We start from the raw sequence: 16,345 nt of genomic DNA on the forward strand, positions 1-16,345 counted from the left end.
AGAAATTGGAGAATATCCAGTGAAGAGCAAAAAAAATTATTAAAAGTTTACAAAACATGATCTACAAGGAAATATGGCAAAAAAATGGGTTTGTTTAGTCTGGAGAAGAGAAGACAGAGGGGGACAAGGTAACAGTCTTCATGTACCTACAACAGGAGTGGGCAAACTTTTTGGCCTGAGGGCCACATCAGGGTTGCGAAACTGTATGGAGGGCCAGGTAGGGAAGGCTGTGCCTCCCCAAACAGCCTGACCCTCACCCCCCATCTGCCCCCTCCCATTTCCCGCCCCCTGACTGCCCCCCTCAGAACTCCCAACCCATCCAACCCCCCCTGCTCCTTGTCCCCTGACCCAGGGCCGGCTCTGGCTTTTTTGCCACCCCAGGCAAAAAAGCCTCCGGCCGCCCCCTCCCCCCCAGCGCGGCAGGGGAGGGCGGCCGGAGCCCCGGGGGGAGGGCAGTGAGCCCCGGCCGGGGCTCCGCTTTCCCCGGCAGCCGGGGGGAGGGCGGCCGGAGCCCTGGGAGGAGGGCGGAGTGCCTGGCCGGGGCTCCACTCTCCCCGGCGGCCAGCCCCAGCTGGGGGGAGGGCAGAGTGCCCGGCCGAGCCTCCGCTCTCCCTGGTGGCCAGCCTCGGCCGGGGAGAGGGCGGAGTGCCCGGCCGGAGCTCCGCTCTCCCCGGGGTCCAGAGCGCCGGGGGGAGGGCGGCGAGCCCAGCCGTGACCCCGCTCTCCCCGACGGCCGGAGCGGGAGCGCCGCACCGTGCCGCCCCCCTCCAGGTGCCGCCCCAAGTACAAGCTTGGTGGGCTGGTGCCTGGAGCCGGCCCTGCCCTGACCACCCCCTCCCGGGACCCTCCGCCCCTAACCGCCCCCAGGGACTCCCATGCCTATCCAACTGCCCCCTGCTCCCTGTCCCCTGACTGCCCCTCGGGACCTCCTGCCTCTTTTCCAACCCCCGCCCCCACTCCCTGCCCCCTTACCATGCTGCTCAGAGCACCAGTACTGGCAGCCACGCCGCCCGGCTGGAGCCAGCCACGCCGCTGCGCAGTCTAGAGCACCGGGGCAGGCCAGCGGCTCTTGCCGCCGCACTGCCCAGCAGGAGCTCGCAGCCCTGCCGCCCAGAGCACTGGTGGCACGGTGAGCTGAGGCTGTGGGGGCCGGGGCATGGTGGGGGGAGGGGCCGGGGGCTAGCCTCCCCAGCTGGGAGCTCAAGGGCCGGGCAGGACGGTCCCGCAGGCCATAGTTTTATCCACCTCTGACGTACAATGTTGCGATAAAGAGGAGAGTGATATATTGTTCTTCTTATCCATTGAGAACAGGATAAGAAGTAATGACTTAAGAAGGGCTTAAATTGCAGCAGGGGAGATTTAGGTTAGACTTTAGGAAAAACCTTAAGTCCTAGCTAACCATAAGGGTAGTTAAGCACTGGAACAAATTACCTAGGGAGGTTGTGGAATCTCCATCATTGGAGGTTTTTAAGAACGGGTTGGACAAACACCTGTCAGGGATGTCCTACTGCGGTCCTTTCCAGTCCAACATGTCTATAATTATACTGAATTACAGTTAGCAAACTAGACACATACATTACATGGGCCAACTGTATATAACAGAAAGACAACATGTGGTTAGGACCATCTAAATAATTGATTTTTCAATTCAGTGGCTACATCGAAAAATCTAAAATAAAAAAATAAAAAAAGGGGAGGGGGGGTCAAACCAAAACTGAAATTTTGGGGGGTTTAATCTCTTTTCATTATCTTTTCAAGCAGGAGGGTGCACTTTTAAAAATATATATATAATTAAGGGCTTGTTTTACATGGCAAGTTACTGTGTGGTAAGCTAGGGTGTGACTCTACAGTACGCAAGCTTGCCACACAGTAATGTCCCAGATGGACACTGCTATAGCGCAGTGAAAATCCCGGAATGTGGGAGTGTTGATACATTGCAGATTCACACCCTGGCTTGCCACACTATAACTGGCTGTATAAACAAGCCCTGAGTTGCCCAATGAGACTTGAAATGTTTTGTTTCGAAAGTGTCCAAACAATTTTGGCTTTTTTTTAAAATTTTTTCCAAAACATTGCTGGCAAAACATGATTTGCCAATTTCAACCTGAATTTGCAAATATAGTTTCTTCATTTTTCTGAGAGTAAATAAATCAAGCAAAAAAATTCACACAGCTCTAATCCCAGTTTTCATTTAGTTGTATTCTCTCATCAAGGTGTTGTGCAAAGATTAAAAAGAAAAATTACCCATCCCACAAGTAGGGAGTTTTAAATGGCAATTCCAAATTAACTGTCATAGCCCTTAAAGGGCCAACCCTGAAAGATTCTGAGTGCCCTCCACTCCCACTAGGGTCCGTGGGAACCAAGGCCACTCTGCAGAAGATGGCCAGATCAGGCTCACATTCTTCAGTTTTCACATTCAGAGGTGCTAGTTATCACATACCTGGTGTGAGGTAAAGAGGTACTATTTACCCTTATGCAATAGGTACAGTACTGGAGCAAGAGGTTGGGGCAGACTGTTCTTTAGCCACTGGAACAAATATCGGGTGGTGCAGGGCTACTCCACTCTATGGGAAACCTGGGCAGATTAAGAAGACGCAGACTCCTCCAACCAGCACAGCCAGCCTACTTCACAAGTGGGTGTGGAGCCAGACCAGACCATAGATCTTGCCTTCTTCTGACTCCTTTTGGGGTGCCATGCACCTGTGAGGCCATATATAAGGAGCAAGCCCTGCATTCCCCTGAGTTCAAGGACTGCAATTGTGGCTTCCCCTTGCATGAGCTACATAAGATGAGGAATACTCCATAGAGGTTTTTAGGTGAAATTAGAAATTAATGGAGATATCCCATCTCCTAGAACTGGAAGGGACCTTAAAAGGTCATTGAGTCCAGCCCCCTGCCTTCACTAGCAGGACCAAGTACTGATTTTGCCCCACATCCCCAAGTGGCCCCCTCAAGGATTGAACTCACAACCCTGGGTTTAGCAGGCTAATGCTCAAACCACTAAGCTATCCCTCCCCTGGTGGTTAGAGTTTGCAACAATCTGGGTTCCATACCTGTCCCTAATGAAGATACTATATTCTCTGGTTGCAGATTTCTGGAACCAAAGTCCTCAGGCTGTGTCAGAAATTCACATTTCTTGAAATTTTATGTTTCCTTCCCTCATTGTTTGTGTTGACTATCTAGTTATCTAGTAAGGTTCAGGAAAATGTCTCCAGCTAGAGATTAAAAATAGCATTGTTCCTACATTATCAGCAGGGGTCCTAATTTTCCATGATAAAAAAAAAAACAAAATTCTCTGATAAAAAAAAAACATAAAAATCCATGTTTTTCTGCAATTGCAATGAAATGCTGAACTTTAGTTTCCCTAGCCATCATATATATAATATATATATAGGTATCAGTTGAACAGTGTTTTATTGATATATTTACCATTTTTAAGCAAGTTCAAAGCCTATCAGTGCCATCAATCATAATAATAAAATAAAATTAATAGAATTGCAATTTCCATTTCTTACATGTACCAAATAATTCTATGTCTGTATTCTATATTTTCGGGGGGGGGGGATTTAAATGCACAAAAAATAAAGCAAAAATTGCTTTTATATTAACATTATTCACTTTGAGTTAGTCTTGGAAGCCGAAGTGAAATTTGAGATGCATTAAAATATGAACTCCTATACCGTTGAGTAACCTCTATATGCCGGAAGCAGATTATTGGAGGATGTTTAGCTATGTAAATTTAAAGCACATTCAAAAATCAACCACAAGAGAGGGAGGTTGCGCACATTGAATAAGTGACTCTGATACTTTCAGTAAAATTTTGTTAATATATGTGTTTATTTTTTCACAAAGTGTAAAAACTAAAGATTCTCTGTAAAAAACGCAAATTCCATGTTTTCCCATGACAAATGGATTTCTGGGGTCCCCGATTATCAGTAATACAGGAAACACTTCTATATTTAAAATGCATGTGATCTATGCACATGACCTGAGTATTCTGTTGAAAACCCATCTTGGTGAATGGAACAGCAGGGTGTACAAAGCATATGTAGAAACACAGGACAAACATATTCCCATGACTTTGAATGTACAATATGTGGCTTGTTATTCAGTACCAAAGCACTTAAATGAAAGATTTTCCAATAGGAAGTAGATTTTTTTTTAAATACACACATAAATACACACATTAAAGTGCACCCATCACTTCAACTGGATATTTGACAGTTCACCTGGAAAAAAACCCAGCACTTCAGCAGAAAACAGCATGGAAAATTAATAATCCTGCATCTGTCGCTGGTGCCTTTAAAAGGGAAAATATTGATCTTGATCAATGGGGTTGTACTGGTGTAACAGAGAATTTAACTGGTTCCGTATCTGTGTCTGAAACCCTAAAAAAGTCTCTGTATGCACATGTCAGAGTGTGCACGTGCACATGCGCAAGAGACAAAATTGACATAGTCATTGGTAAATCTTGATTAAATAAAAAATTATTTTAAAAGTTACATTTGAAATACTACAAGTTTCCAAACATCAGAAGATGCAACACAACCTGGACAGGCTCGAAGTTACAACCAGAAAGATACACCACACCTACAGATAATTTACTAACCTAAATACAGAGCTGAACTGCAAAAGCTACTAGCAATTAAAATAATGACTACATTAAGTACCCTTAACTTTGGTGCAAAACTTCTAAGGTTAAAAAACGGAGGAGGAGGAGAATTGGGTCCTGACGCCAACTTACAATTAGAATTCTGTTTTTCTTTCAAATGTGGCCTCAGAAAGATACCTTATCCTTTAATGTTGGTTATTTCCACTTCACAAATCGTTAATCCCCTTTCAAGTTCTTCTTCACTCAACCACAGTCCATAAAAAAGATACAAGTCTGGGCAACCTTATATCTGGCACAGATTCAGCAATTCAACCCATTAGGAAACCTCAAAAGATAAAAGAAAGCAAGAAGCAGTCCTACTTTGGTCAGCACGGAACAAGGACTATAGGAAAAGGTTGAGTACTTACCTCCACAAAGAACTCTCCAGCACCTTCCCCATGTCAGTATGGTAATACTTGGTAAGGATCAGAATCACCTACACAGAGAGAGAATAAAAATACAGATATATGAGCTAAAATAAAAACAATAGAGCATTTTCAGAGCTGTTCTGATCTGGATATTAATAGACTAGTTTCCTGAACCGTTGGAGAGAGCAGGCCTTGTGGGGTTGGAACATGGGGCAGTTGTAAATCTTCTGTAAACATCTCCATTTTGCAAAACTTTCCTGTTTTATTTTTTTGGGGGGGGGATAGAGGGGAGAGACGGAAATTATCACAAATTCCCCTCAGCTCCCAAACCACAAGGTCCAATCAGTTTGAATGACTTTCACAGCAGGAAGAGATGAGTTAGTCCCCAGTCCTAATTTACAATGCAGCTGTCTTGGCTTCTATGGACATGAATTTAGCTTATCCAAACTGTTAAACAATGTTACTGGATCTCATCCAGAAAGAGGCGCTTTGGTCTTCTGTGCAAGACCGAAAACAAGCACTGAAATATGTCATCTTACTAGTTTTCTAGAAGAGGTGGCTGTTTTCCAAGAGAGCACCGTGCTGTCTGTGTTACTCACCCATGTTACCAAAACTCAAAAAAAAATTAACACATAGATTAAATGCCATTGAAAAATAAGGTTCTCAGTCTAGAGAGAAAACCCAGTAACAAGAAATATGTTTTGTTATCTCACAATCTATTTGCAAAGTAAGATAAACTCATTAGCCAAGTAGGGTGAAGTGCTAGTCCACAACTCTTGCATGGTGCTGGCTGTTACCTTTTAGATTTAGATCACTTAAATAAAATTTCCTTTCACTCACTGCCAGTCCATATTAGTTCGTCTTACACCAGTTACCATGGCAACTCTACAGAGGTAAAATTGGAAGAACCTCTGGTTCCTTGCACAGCTGTTAGCTTGGTTAATGCGGGGTCAACATCAGTCATCTCCAACAGTTTGGAGCATGCTTTTATATAACTATCTCTAGCTTTGTTCCTAACCAACAAATCTTTTGCAAACAGAAATTTTAGCCATTCGGTTTGATTATCAAAGTAATTAGTACATTGGTACAGCATTTATGCAACATTTCAGAATGTAGGTTGCTGTGCCCTGGAGATTATGAATGAAGACACTACAATTCCAGGCCATTTGCATTATTTATATAGTGCCATAGATGTACAGGCACTATGCAAAATTGAGACAGTTTGGATCTCACTCCCTGTGGTGTAATACTACTGAATTCAATAGAGTTACTTTTGGATTTATACTGATGCAAAAAACTGCAAAATCAGATCTTAATTCGCTAAAATATATTAAAGATTTCACATTATTTAAAGACAGCACAATCTAAAGGCCATTGTGTTCTATTGCATTTTGTTGGTGTTTGGTATAGAAACATAAAAGCTAGGAGGCATCTTAAAAAAGAGTGTTTAATTTAAAAAAAAACCCACAAATTGTTTAGTTCTAATAGGTACAACATGACTTATAAAATCAAGAGAAAGAATCATGACCCGAGACTTCTCAGGAAACTAACGATCAAGAGAGTAATCTATTGCACAAACTCCTGGCTCCAGCTCCAGGCATGTTCCAATCACATCAGCTATTTATTCTGTTGCTAGTATCTTACTACAGGTTTGCTGGCAATTCAGTCTGGGTAAGGAGAAGGAGGAAACTTCACTATCAGATACAAGCGCCCATTGGCTCAGCTTATTAAGGGAGACTGTTTGAGCCAGCCTCTCTTCAACCAATAAGTGTTTGTTCAGATCTCAGAAATCTACCCAGAGGATTTTTTTGAGCCTTGAGAATATAATTTTGGCCCATCAGACCAGAGGAAAGATAATTAGAAAATACAAAAAGTAATATTCTGTATTACTTTATGTTTCATTACATTTGCCTAACCACAGCAATGAACCTTAATTGTATTAAACTAACACTTTGTATCCCTGTGCATCCCATATGTGTAATTTTAAAATTACTGCTGATTCTCAATGACGCTGCAATGTATCATGGAGTCATCATCTGCCAAGATCAAGCAAGAAATTTTATTCTTTAATTAGGCTGCCCACATATCACATATAGAAAAGCTCACTAGCTTGTGATTATTTTAAATAGCTCAGCTGTGCCCTTTTCTCTTAACCCTGACAACACTGCAAGACACCCCCCAAACAGACAAGGCCTGTCACACAGCATTGTCAAATCCTTCTTCAGAATACAGGATTTTCAAATGGAAGGGTTCAAACAAGAGACTCCAGTGTACCCACCACTTTGCTGACTGTCAGCAATTCACCTAATCAGAAAGCCAGTGTACAGAGCATATCTGACAACCTTTCATTCAGAGTAATTGTAAATTGTATTCTGTAGCAGTCATCTGTAGTAAAGGAATGCCTCACTGAAGTACCTATTCTGCAGTCCAATTCTGATCCACAAATAGTGAGTTATAGCACTGATGAATATATGTCAATGTTGTCTTCTTCAATGGGGCTGGTAAATTATTTAAAAATGAAGACACCTACACAGCATCAGAAATGAAGTTATGAAAAATGACTTAGTGGCTAGACAAAGCCACAGCCATCTTTGGACATCCAGCAATCCAAAAACACTGAGGCTTAGGTGTCGGAGGGGCTGATAGCCATTTCAATTATGCCAAAGCATTTCATCCCAGCATCTGAAAAAACATAGGTCAGCTATTCTACAATCATCCTTCAATGTAATCCTCTTTATTGCAGTCATCTTTTCATGTTACTTAAACAAATATCCTACCAACCACAGTTGTATTTGATCTCAGATAATTAATGAATGAATCCAAACATTTACAGGAATCTCTTTAGAAAATTCCAGAGGTAAGTCTGTTTGGACCTTAAGAATTCCACATCTCATTTAGAAGAGCAGGTCCCTGATTTACTGTGCAGCCATTTCATTTCATTTCATTTCATTTCATTGGGACTTTTTAATTATAAAGCATTTTGCAGGTTGGATAGTAGCCAAATATTTGTATGTGCTGCTGCCCTAGTGAGTGGTAGAGCTGCCTCTGAGCAAAGAGGCTTGAGGCGCAAAGGCAATGAAGAAATAGGGCCTGATTCTTCTCCAGGTTATATTATTATAATTATATTATATTATATTAAATCATGGGTAATGCCAAATAATTTTATTAAACAGGGATAGGGGAGAATTAGGCTAAACAGGTTTTCTATTTTAATTAAATTCGTTCAGCCTGTTTAGCCACTTGCAATCATTTTACCTCAGACATCCCCCAGAATCCTGGGGCTGGCTCAAAGAAAGAGGCAGTTACCATGGCCTTGCAAAAGGCCATGCCTGGGAATGTGTGCCATGGCTCGTGGGGGGCTCCTGGACAGATGTTTCCAGGAAACACACCCCTTTCTCTCTTCCCTCCACACACCTACCCATAAGTCTTATTTCTTCTTAGTCTTTCTTCTCCCAAGTTCCCCACAACTGGCATTATTAACCCCACTGTCATTGTGCCTGAGGCTGCCAAAACAAAACCAAAACTTTAAAGGAGCCATGAAACTTTACAAAAAAGGTAAATGCAAATAAAAAAAAATTAGCCAAAAGTAAGAACAAATAGAGATATCAGGACAGTCGGGTATCAACAGATGTCCAGTACCCTCCCTTACTGGACATCTGTTGGTTCCAGCCATCATCATAATACGGTACTAATTTTCTAATTTCTGAAAACTGGACACTACAGCAGGAGAGCCGGAACCTCCCTACTCCCTACCTCGTCCCCTGAGGCCTGACCCCTGAGGCCTGACCCCTGCCCCGCCTCTTCCCCCAAGGCTCTGCCCCCATTGCTCTCTCGCCCCTTCCCTCCTTGCTTGATCCTGTCCACCTCCCTCCCACCAGCTGGACTAGCCTGCCTCTGCTCCAGGACTAGCCTGCCTGCCCACGAGATGTAGGTTGGAGGTAGTCCCAGCTGAGCAGGGGCTGGCATTGATTGATGACCCAGCACCTCCCTCCTTGGCCCCTCCACCCATGGTAACTGGACTTTTGGTGTCTGGTCAGTACATGTGACTGGACACTGTACTGGTCCCCTTTCAACCGGACTTTCCAGTTGAAAACTGGACACCTGGCAACCCTACACTGTACCTCAGTGACTTTCTGATTACACAGTTGCTTCTTGTTCTCAAGTCTGCTTCATGTGGCCAAAGGAACTATATGGAATATTTGACCCTCCTGATTTCTCTCCAATAACACTTGCTTCCAGGAACATTTGGAAAAGCAACAACCACATTTTCCAGTTTGCCAGGTTCCCTTCCTTGCTTGGGATTCAGGTGGCTTCATTTGCTCCACTTTTATCAAAGATTCAGTTTCTTCTGACACCATGTAATAAGGGTGTGGCACACAGGAATTCAACACCTAAAACACAATGCCTGGATGGCATCAGATCCCTGACCCACACAGGCACCCTATCCCATAATGTGCCAGATTTGGCTCGGAACAGAGCATCATGCATTCAATGATCTCTGTGCTGTCCAATGAGAACTAACCTAACCAACACAAGAGCGCTGGTAAGAAAATGCTCTCTATTCTCTGGCCCCAACTTGTCACATGACATGGATCAGGGTTAGAAAAGCTTACACCCCTGTCATGAGCAGGTGCAAGATTTTCTGCATCCTGACTTCTACCTCAACACTGGAGTTCCTTATTCAAATCAACAGGCCCCACAGTGTACAGTTGGCCAACATCTGCGCATATTATGCTGAGGTTTTTGCCATCATTCCTCAGCTTTCTAAGGGTTTGTCTACCCAAGGACATCCATGAAAACTAATCCAGATTAACGAAAAGTATGAATTTTGATGTGGATTAAACAAACAACATTGAATCTCTGTATGGATGTTCTAATTGAGAATTACAGTGGTTTAATTCAGTTTATCCTAATTCACTTTGGAAGTGAATTTGGTTTATCTTAATTCACCGTGAATTTGGAAATTAATTAAGAAAAACCAAATTAAGCTGACTTTAATTCTGAATAACAGCAACCACACACAGGATTTTAATGTGGTTTAACCAACCCACTTCAAATTCATACCTTTAGTTAATTCAGATTAGAATCAATGAATCATAGAAGATTAGGGTTGGACGAGACCTCAGGAGATCATCTAGTCCAACCCCCTGCTCAAAGCAGTACTAACCCCAACTAAATCATCCCAACAAGGGCTTTGCCAAGCCGGGCCTTAAAAACCTCTAAGGATGGAGATTCCACCACCTCTCTGGGTAACCCATTCCAGTGCTTCACCACTCTCCTAGTGAAATAGTGTTTCCTAATATCCAACCTGGACCTCCCCCACTGCAACTTGAGACCATTACTTCTTGTTCTGTCATCTGCCACCACTGAGAACAGCCTAGCTCCATCCTCTATGGAACTCCCCTTCAGGAAGATTCCGGCTGCTATCAAATCCCCCCTCACTCTTCTCTTCTGCAGACTAAATAAGCCCAGTTCCCTCTGCCTCTCCTCGTAAGTCATGCACCCCAGCCCCCTAATCATTTTCGTTGCCCTCTGCTGGGCTCTCTCCAATTTGTCCACATCCCTTCTGTAGTGGGGGGACCAAAACTGGATGCAATAATCCAGGTGTGGCCTCACCAGTGCCGAATAGAGGGGAATAATCACTTCCCTCAGTCGGCTGGCAATGCTCCTACTAATACTACTACTAACACTAATACTAATACAGCCCAATATGCCGCTGGCCTTCTTGGCAACAAGGGCACACGACTGAGTCATATCCAGCTTCTCGTCCACTATAATCCCCAGGTCCTTTTCTGCAGAACTGCTGTTTAGTCAGTTGGTCCCCAGCCTGTAGCGGTGCATGGGATTCTTCCATCCTAACTGCAGGACTCTGCACTTGTCCTTGTTGAACCTCATCAGCTTTCTTTTGGCCCAATCCTCCAATTTGTCTAGGTCACTCTGGACCCTATCCCTACCCTTCAGCATATCTACTTCTCCCCCCATCTTAGTGTCATCTGCAAACTTGGTGAAGGTGCAATTCATCCCATCATCCAGATAATTAATAAATCATTATTTATTAATAATTAATTTTCCTGAATGTCCCCATATAGACAAGCCCTTAGAATTAACCCATAACAGACTTTGGGCATTAGCCTTTTGTTTTAACTATCCTAATTTTAACTGTCTAGCCTACTCAGGTTTTCATTCTGGTCCAAACTGATCAAAACATTGCCTTAGATGGTATGAAAATCTCAACTGTGCTAAAATTTCCTTTTCCCAAGCAACCTGTAAACTCTTTTTAGATGTTTACATATTTGTTGTAGCATTACAAGTTCTTGAGAGAGTCTCCCTAGAAGTAGGTTTAAGAGACTAAATTTCCAGAGCATGAAGTGTGATTTTTTCTTTTTCCTCTTGATCCCAAACATTATTTTTAAACATAGCACCTGGCTTGATTGTAGTAAAACGAAGTTTTGAATTAGAAGACCATCTATTTTTGTATCTCAAAGAATGTATTCCCAAATGGACTGAGTGTCTCTACAAAGGCTAAACCATTGTTAAAACACTCTCTCTCATTCCCAATGAAAATTCAAGTTCATCTAGCAAAGCTGATGTTTTACAATTGTATTTACAATTGCTTTTACTCTTCCCTAGATACTCCAGTAGCCCAATATTGAAGCTTAGTGGGTACCTTGAACATCGATTGTTTGTAGACACAGTTTACCCAAGATAGAATCCTACATTGCAGCTTCCTTATTACTCCCAGTCATGTGACTGAACCACCCAACAGTACAACGTAACATTTGGAAAATTTAAATACATTTCTGGTCTGGGTCACTGAATCCTCTTTAAAGCAAGCAAGGGTCTTTTATATTATTATATTATATTATATTATATTACAGTTAAGTTCTTAGTTTTGAAAAGTAACATAATGCAGGACATATGGAAACATTTATAGAGGATACCGTAACCTGGGAAGAATGCTCATCTGATTTAGATACATTGGCAAATACATCCACATTTCCCTGCACAGCTGCTTATCTATCACCAGAATCAGAATTAATCATCATGACTAGTTGACATGGGGTTAATCATGACTTGTCTGCCCCCCCCTGTGACGGAGCAGGGAGCAGGGCAGATTTGACCTGGGAACTGTGGGGAGCTGTGAGCACACAGGCCGGTGAGTGGCCAGCAGGAAGATGTATGCCAAGCGGCTTAAGAGCGACCTGGTGGAGCTGTGCAAGCAGAGGCGGCTGCGCATTGGGAGGCTCACCAAAGAACAGCTCATTGCCCAGCTAGAGGCGGAAGATCGCGCGAATGAACTGATCCCTGTGTCTCAGGGAAGCAGCCTGGCAAATGCAGCGCAGGCACCAGTGTCTGTTCCAGCTGGGAGTGGTCAGCCGGCTGCTGAGGGCTTCCCGAGACCCCTCCTTCCTATGCCTAGGGGAAGGGTGGGGAGGAGCCCAGCAAATACCGAAGGCGCCGTGGCCCCCCCGGCCAGCAGGGGACCCTCCCAGCGAAGCTCGCCGGCCAGCAGAGGATCCTCCCGGCGACGTTCGGCATCCGGGGAGCGGAATTGGCTGGAATGGGAGAAAGAGCTAAAACTGAGAGAGCTGGAGGATCGTGAACAACAGAGACAGCATGAAGAGAGACAGCATCAGCGTGAAGAGAGACAGCGTCAGCAGGAACGGGAGGAGAATGAGAGACAGAGACAGGAGAATGAGAGACAGCGTCAGCATGACCTGGAACTGGCGAGATTGAAGGGCAGCGAACCCCCGGCTGCGGTGAGTGAGGGGGGACCCAGGACTGCACGGAGCTTTGATAAGTGCATCATGGCCCCATACAAGGAGGGGGAGGACATGGATGACTTCCTGGAGGCCTTTGAGACGGCCTGCGAGCTGCACCGGGTTGATCCCGCAGACAGACTCCGGGTCCTTACCCCCTTACTGGACCCCAAAGCCGTGGCATTGTACCGCCAACTGGGAGAGGCAGAGAAAGGGGACTACGAACTATTCAAAAAGGCCCTGCTACGTGAGTTTGGGCTGACTCCTGAGATGTACCGGGAAAGGTTCCGGAGTCAAGATAAAACCCCTGAGATCTCATATCTGCAACTAGCCGTCCGCATGGAAAGATACGCCAGCAAGTGGGCTGGTGGGGCCCAGACGAAGGAGGACCTGATTAAACTGCTGGTACTGGAGCAACTGTATGAGCGGTGCCCATCCGACCTGAGGCTGTGGTTGGTGGACAGAAAGCCAGAGAACCCGCGACACGCCGGGCAGCTGGCTGATGAGTTTGTAAAGAGCCGGTCAGGGGGTGGCAGGGAGGAGCCCCAAAGGAACAGGCCCGCCGCGATGCAGAGAGAGAGTCACCCTGGGACCTCCCAAAGGGGGAATATGGGGAATCCCCTCCCACGGGGAATGCCCAGCATCAGGGACAACCGACCGGCTCGAGGGGACCCACGGGACATGAGCTGCTATTACTGCGGCCGAAGAGGCCACGTTCGGGCCCAGTGCCCCAAGCTCAAAGACAGACGGAGCAGACCGAACCCGCACCGGGTTAACTTGGTAGAGGCCCAGACGGACGAGGGGCAGGCTTCCCACGCAAGAGGGGCTGGCAGCTTATCAACTGCTCAAGAGAGAGAAGGGCCCCAGGCCAGCTTCTCTGGGGGGTCAGATGCTCCGGATTCAAAGTTCTCCGTTTACAGGGTTGGCGCGGGGCTGTCCCTGCGGAGCGAGTGCCTTGTTCCCCTGGAGGTGGATGGGAAGAAAGTTTATGGATACTGGGACACGGGCGCAGAGGTGACACTGGCCCGGCCCGAGGTGGTGGCCCCAGATCGGGTGGTGCCCAACACCTTCCTGACCCTGACCGGGGTGGGCGGGACCCCATTCAAGGTTCCCGTAGCGAGGGTACACCTGAAATGGGGGGCCAAGGAGGGCCCCAAGGACGTGGGAGTGCACCACCATTTGCCCACTGAGGTGTTGATGGGGGGGGACCTAGAGGACTGGCCAAGCAGCCCCCCTTAGTCGTGACCCGTAGCCAGAGCCGGCGAGGGGCACTACGCCCTGACCTTGGGAAGGATGTCCCACCGGAGGCACCGAACCCTTCCCGGGTGGGGAGGGAACACCCAAGGACAGGCCGCGGGGTGGCTGGGGCTTCCGACCCAGCCAACGAGAGGGAGCAGGTCCCCATCCCTTCCCCAGCCGCCGAGTTCCAGGCCGAGTTGCAGAAGGACCCCTCCCTGCGGAAGCTAAGGGGCCTGGCTGACCTCAGTGTGGTACAGACCATGAGGAGAGGATGCAAGGAGAGGTTCCTGTGGGAGAAGGGGTTCCTGTACCGAGAGTGGGCTCCCCCGGGGGAAGTGGAGTCGTGGGGGATCAGGAGGCAACTGGTGGTTCCCCAGAAGTTTCGCCACAAGCTACTGTACCTGGCCCATGACATCCCTCTCGCAGGGCACCAGGGGATCCGGCGCACCAGGCAGAGGCTGTTACAGAACTTCTACTGGCCCGGGGTCTTCACCAACGTCCGGCAGTACTGCCGATCCTGTGACCCCTGCCAGAGGGTGGGGAAGGCCCGGGACAAGGGGAAGGCAGCATTGAGACCTTTGCCCATCATAGAGGAGCCTTTCCAGAAGGTGGCCATGGACATAGTGGGACCTCTCAGCAAGACGACCCGCTCTGGGAAGAAATACATCCTGGTGGTGGTAGATTTCGCCACCCGCTACCCCGAGGCAGTGCCCTTATCGTCCATTGAAGCAGACACTGTGGCGGATGCGCTGCTGACCATTTTCAGCCGAGTGGGGTTCCCCAAGGAAGTCTTGACGGACCAAGGGTCCAACTTCATGTCGGCCCTACTCCGGTGCTTGTGGGAGAGATGTGGGGTCCGGCACAACTGGGCCTCAGCATATCACCCCCAATCCAACAGGCTGGTGGAGAGGTTCAATGGGACGCTAAAAATGATGCTGAAAACATTTATGAATCAGCACCCGCAGGACTGGGACAAGTACTTACCTCACCTGCTGTTTGCGTACAGGGAGATACCCCAGGAGTCTACCGGGTTTTCGCCTTTCGAACTGCTATATGGAAGGCGGGTAAGGGGGCCCCTGGACCTGATGAGAGACGAATGGGAGGGGAAGGCCACTCCTGACGGAGAGTCGGTGGTGGAGTATGTCCTGACCTTCCGGGAACGACTTGCCGAGCTCATGGGCCTGGCCAGGGAGAATCTGGCCAGAGCCCAGAGGAAGCAGAAGGTTTATTTAAGGACAGGAACACCGTCTCAAGCAGAGCGTGTAGGTACGACCAGACCCCCTCAAGTAGGTCCCTCTGGGAGGTTCAGGGAGCTTAGACCCCAGCTTGGGGTTCCCTGCGTTGCACCACCCAGCCCCAACTGAAACTCAACTCCAAGCCCCTCCCGCTGCTCCTCTCCTTTGTTCAGTCTCCCGGGCAGAAGGTGTTAATTCTCCCCACCCCCGTTCCTGGCTCAGGTTACAGCTCAGGTAGCTTCCTTCAAGGGAAGTCCCACATCCCCACTGCAACCCCCCTGCAACATTCCCAGGTCAAATCTGCCCTGCTCCCTGCTCCGTCACACCCCCACACACACACTCTGACTACAAAATTATATCTAACATCATATTAGTTAACGTCACTCCTCAAGCCCACTGAGGCTGCAGGTGGCTTTACTAGCTGATCCTAATGCAGGATCAATCCCTAAGTCTTTAATCTCATTAATCTTGAAATGGGAAAATTATTTAGTACTTAGCACCTCGGGGGGGGGGGGGGCTGCTGCTGCTATTACCTGAATTTGGTGTTTTACAGATATGAAAACCTACTATAATAGCATATGACCTTTTAGAAAGGGATAATAATAATGCCTAGCTCTTATACAGCAATTTTCCTCAGTGGACCTCAAAGCATTTTACAAAAGAAGTTCAGTATCATTTCCCCCATTATATGGATGAGGCACAGATCGGTGAAGTGACTTGCCCAAGGACACCCAGCAGGTCAGTGGCAGAGCTGGGAACAGAACCCAGGGTTTGAGTCCCAGTCCAATGCTCTGTCCAGTAGGCCATGATGCCTTTCATGGGGTGTTGAAAGGATAACTACACGAGACACTGTGAGGTGCTCAGATAATATGGCAATGGGAGCCATATAAATGTATTAGATAGACCAACTAGGATACTGGTCTGGAAGTCTGGTCTGGAAAGCAAAACCTTGGGGAATGCCTACCCAAATAACTGAACACTACAGAAATGGTCTGAGTTGACTATCCTCTTTCCTCCTCCTTTCTCCTTGCCGTCTCCTACTTTCTTTATTTCATTTTAATCTTCCATTTCCTTCACCGTTCCATAATACTT

General features: G+C 46.7%; 1 protein-coding gene across 2 annotated transcripts in view; it reads right to left on the minus strand.

Annotated features, from left to right (window-relative positions):
* SORCS2 (sortilin related VPS10 domain containing receptor 2) overlaps nucleotides 1-16,345 on the minus strand; it is an 818,166-nt gene that overhangs the window by 544,981 nt on the left and 256,840 nt on the right. For both annotated transcript variants that reach the window (XM_054030250.1, XM_054030251.1), the window contains exon 2: nucleotides 5,020-5,087. In XM_054030250.1, the coding sequence (XP_053886225.1) occupies nucleotides 5,020-5,087 (68 nt within the window). The remainder of the gene's footprint in view (nucleotides 1-5,019; nucleotides 5,088-16,345) is intronic.

This window comes from Malaclemys terrapin, chromosome 5 (assembly GCF_027887155.1).
Source record: "Malaclemys terrapin pileata isolate rMalTer1 chromosome 5, rMalTer1.hap1, whole genome shotgun sequence".
In the NCBI taxonomy this organism is placed as follows: Eukaryota; Metazoa; Chordata; order Testudines; family Emydidae; genus Malaclemys; species Malaclemys terrapin.